A 4,704-nucleotide genomic window follows, 5' to 3' on the forward strand; every position below is an offset into this window, starting at 1 on the left:
TCTCTCTCTCTCTCTCTCTCTCTCTCTCTCTCTCTCTCTCTCTCTTCTCTCTCTCTCTCTCTCTCTCTCTCTCTCTCTCTCTCTCTCTCATCTGTCCGTCTGACTTTCTCGTTTCTGTCTCGCGAAAAAGAAGTCGGTCGAAAAAGAGAGAGGCTACCCCTCTTGACATTTCGATTTCACGCTGCGAATGGTCGGCGAACTCTGCGATTTTTCAGACCCGGACCGGGCGCGACCCCGAGGCGCTTGTCCGACTCTTTCAGAGTCGACTTCGGAGTTGGCTGCGACTTAATAACTTTAACATCATTGTTCATCTCGCGTCGGTGAGTATATTCAGAGAGATGGAGCAAGAAATATTCAGCAGCGCTGATCGTACGCGGTCGGCTCTAACAATGGAAGGCAACAAATTACAAAAGACGGATGGAGCGAAACGGGAAGTAGAAAGATCGCTAGGAAGGATGGATATGGGAGAAGAAGAGCAAATGAGTTGGCAAGCGGATGTGAACCGAAGGAAATGAAGGGTGCGCAAAGAGGCATAGAAAGTTCTTCTAGCAGGCGGTTAGTGAAGATATTAGTTTCCCGTGAAACAGAAATGACATTTATGACTTTGTTTTTAAAGAGGCGCCATTAGTTCTCAGTCATAAAGGAAATAAAACCTTTTATTAAATTAAGCCTTAGCGTATAAACGAAAATATACACAACTATGCATATATATTTCAAACTCCATCTTTGTCATTAGTTGAACCGATGCGCGTATAATACGTGAGAAGAAGTTATATCAATTAAATTATTAATTTAAATGCTATATAATAATATTTCATTTGTATATATTAATATTTTCTTGCAAACATTTATGTTAAGAATGAATAAATGTGTTCGTTCATCTGCAATTGAGGTATTTTCTTTATTGCGTGCACGGAAAAAACAGTTTTGCTGAAATGTTTAAAAGTTTAGCTAGATATAGATCTGAAAATTATAGAGACGTTTAACTGGTTACTAGAATGTTTTTATAACACTGCCCATCACTGAGTTATAATTCTTTTGATGGTCAAATAAAATTATTTGCAATATCTATATTTACCTAAACTTTTAGATACGAGTATTTTAATAAAATCTTTCCGTGTGAATTCGCAATTGCTTGCGCTGAGCAGCGCAAGTTATTAACTTTTATCGTTGCTCTTCCGTACCCTCTATGTAATAAGATAAATTGATAGATAAATATCTATATATCAATCTTAATATCCGTCTACTTATTTATCTATCCATTCGATCGAACAAATTGAGCATTCGCCTTTACACATCATTATTATAACGCATATTTATTATAAATTCCTATACTATCGTGCAATCCCTAATCAGACAAATCATGTCAAGAAGTAATTCTATTAAGTTTTCTTTGCTCTTAATCTAATAAGCACAGCTAGTTTTAATCAAAACGAAGCTGTTAAAATAAGATGCTTCTTAAGTTTCTCATATAATCCAAAGAGATCAATGCTTATCCTAAATATTAAATCGTATTAAATATTTTTAAATAGATTGCTAGAAAAGAGCACTGCAAGAATTACATATATATTTTGCGATCATCGATTTTTTTCATAAATTGTAGCTTTCAGAGCTTTCTACGTACATTTTCGGTATCTGGATCTTATCGGCGTCGTTCTGTCTACCGAAATCGTGCCAAGGCCGCGATCTTTGCGGATTTGGATTTGGATTCGGATTTGTCGCACCAGTGGACACTAAGCTGCTGCGTTGCACCTGTGCTTGTGCATGGCTCTGCTGCAGCTGTAATTGCAGGGGTTGGTGTATCACCGCTCCACTTTCGAGAACTACCGCTGTTCCGGCTGTTGTTCCGCCAGGACATAATTCTGTATAGTCGAATGAGGACTAGAAAAAAAATATAATTTATTAAAAATTTATTAAAAAATAAGAACCGTATTGGTCAATACGTAAAACATAGAAATCCATTTAATCAATTTAAATTATTAATTTCCATTTAAGCATTCTGAATTTTTTAATTCTGTTTTAATCTTGTTTAATTCGAAAATCTGTCATAAATTATATATATATATGTAATTTTATATATATAAAAATATTGAAAAATATAATTACATTGAAGTCATGATTTAAGTAATAAATGATAACAAATGCTTTATCGTCTTTCTCGTGACAAAAACTAATAATTTATTTTTAATGCCTTGTAAAAGAAAAAATAGATGGAATGTAATGATATAGTATAGTAACATTGATATATATAGAAGAGATACAGCATGTAAAAATAATGATAGAGTGCAATTTTTTCCGATCATGTTCTGGTAAACATAGATAAAACGCATGCACGAGTATACTAAATCTCAATTTAAATGCTCCCTGATTACGATGTAATTAGTAATTAAAAATCTAATAAGAACGTAATTATTTATCGACGTCATTCGTTTCGTATATCAGCATTATCGCGATTCAATATCTACATTCGCGACTTATTTTTGCATATCAATGCATTTCATTAGATTTTTCCGTATCTCTCGCAAGTATCCCTCGATAAATTTCAAACTGCGCCGATTAAAGGGATCATTGAACCGATAAATGATTAACCGTTTACAAACACGCGATTTCACTGTCCCGATGCGTTCGTCTTGGGTCTCTCTTTTTCTCATTGGTTACGCCGTAAACAAATTTCAACGCAAACAAATATAGACGCAAATGGATTGTAGCGAAAAAAACAGTAGTGTTTTCCATTTATCATTAATATGCGCTTTTTCATGCATTTTCGATCGTGCACTCCGTTGCGCACTGCGTGTATATCGTTGCTGAAGGCAGCGCGAACGAAGAAAGAATAGAGGAGCTTTGTGGTCTCGTAAAATCAACCGCACAATCCGCACACCCGCTTCCAACCGTAGCTGTTAATAAGCGGCTTGCCAAACGACCTATTCCCTCATACGTCTTCATGCGATTGCGCGTCGCCTGCAGTTATTTTTCAATGCAACGCGGTTACCGCAGCTCGTTACCTCAACTCTCTGTCATCCCAAAAAAAAATCACGGCAGCTTCTTTCTTGCTAAATTCTCTAACCACTGAATCTACCGCACACAAAGCTATTCGTCGTTTTTTAGAATTTTTCAAATGCTTTATGTATTAAATGCATGAGATGCAATAAGCATGAAAGTTGCATATTTTCTTTCAGCATAGTTTTAAGACGTTTCGTTAACAAAAATTTTATCGCATATATTTTTCAAATATGAATTATAAATATAAAATATATTTTTCAAAATTGAAAATTTTAATTAACATTCAACGTTTTCGTGATTAACACTTAAAATACAACATGTTAAAATCCTTAGATTTTTTTATTATGTGATAAAAATTTGAATTTTTCACGGAAAGAATGATTTTGCTGACAGATCTAAAATTTTTTTGGAAACATCAGAAAATAATTTTATTAGACTACTAAAACAATTTTGTTAGAAACTCAAATTGATTGTTAGAATATCAAAACTTTTTATAGTATAGCTCTTCATTTTTCTATATAATTATTTTAATGGTCCAACAAAATTATTTTCTGTATTCGGCAAATTTTTAAATCTTTCAGTAAAATCATTTTCTCTGTGTTAAATTAATTAATTTATGATAATACAAATGCATACAAGAATTTAATAGATCATTTTTATAATATTGTGTGATTAAGCAAATTTCATGCACGACATGCGCAATTTACCAATGATTTATCTATCTAGGCTGATATTCATAATCGATTCTTATTTCAAGATCGTCTTAAGTAATATCTTAAGACGCTAATACGGCTGATTGGTCATCATAACAAAACAAAACTTAAGACGATCTTGATGACTGTCCTGGATGAGAAAGCATATAAATATTTAATATCTAAACAGGCTTAATCTTATAAGTCAAGTACCAACCAGCTAAAAATCCGTGGGTCCGATTAAAATATAATACATGCAATTTGCATGATATTAAAACCATACTAAAACAAGATGTCACTTTACATGTAAATTTACGATTAATTAAACGAGATCCTTTTTTGTTGGCAAAATATCGAATTCATCAGATAGACGTATCATTCGTCGTGTAGTCATAATTAGTCGTGTTACGTTATCTCGGTGCGATTCAGAGCAGCACTTCTCAAATATTAAGAAAATTGTCGGTAGAAGGCGTATTAGTCGCGAGATAAAACGGCGCGCGGATGGTAAAATTTAATGCTTTACCCACTTTGAATATCAACGTTTTAATTGCGTGCATAACACAAGCGTGCCGATCAGGCGAGCGGATCGGTTTTCAGTAGCACTTACATCCGATACCTAATCCGCCCGACCCGGGGCTTCGGGTTTTATTTCAACGTCTGCCGCGTGCACAAGCGGAGCAGAACGAACGCGTGCTTTCTAATTCGTAATGTCGACTGCAATGCTAATGACTTACTCTCGCGTGTAACGCGCGCGACACGATTAATGCTTCCGGAAGTGGACGAGATATATGCAACAGTACATGACGAATTGCCTGTGTCAAGAATTGCCGATATAAACGAAATGATACAAGTAATTATATTATCGTTTAATTGAACGAGATTCGTATAGAAAGAGTTAAATACGCCTGACATAGAACTGATAAGTTCAGAGAGACTTCCAAAGCCTCTTTTTTCGTGAAAACGCGATATGATTAGTTTATTGAAATTAATGTTATTTCCTTGAGAAAAATTT

The 4,704-nt window shown here is 34.5% G+C and overlaps 1 protein-coding gene across 1 annotated transcript in view; it reads right to left on the reverse strand.

The window, feature by feature from the left end:
* Nucleotides 1-4,704, reverse strand: part of LOC105618162 (protein grainyhead) — a 138,229-nt gene that overhangs the window by 12,890 nt on the left and 120,635 nt on the right. Inside the window, 1 exon segment of the mRNA XM_012199702.1 lies at nt 1,621-1,881. Coding sequence (XP_012055092.1) covers nt 1,621-1,881 — 261 coding nt within the window.

Source organism: Atta cephalotes (assembly GCF_000143395.1).
Source record: "Atta cephalotes unplaced genomic scaffold scaffold00015, whole genome shotgun sequence".
Classification (NCBI taxonomy): Eukaryota; Metazoa; Arthropoda; class Insecta; order Hymenoptera; family Formicidae; genus Atta; species Atta cephalotes.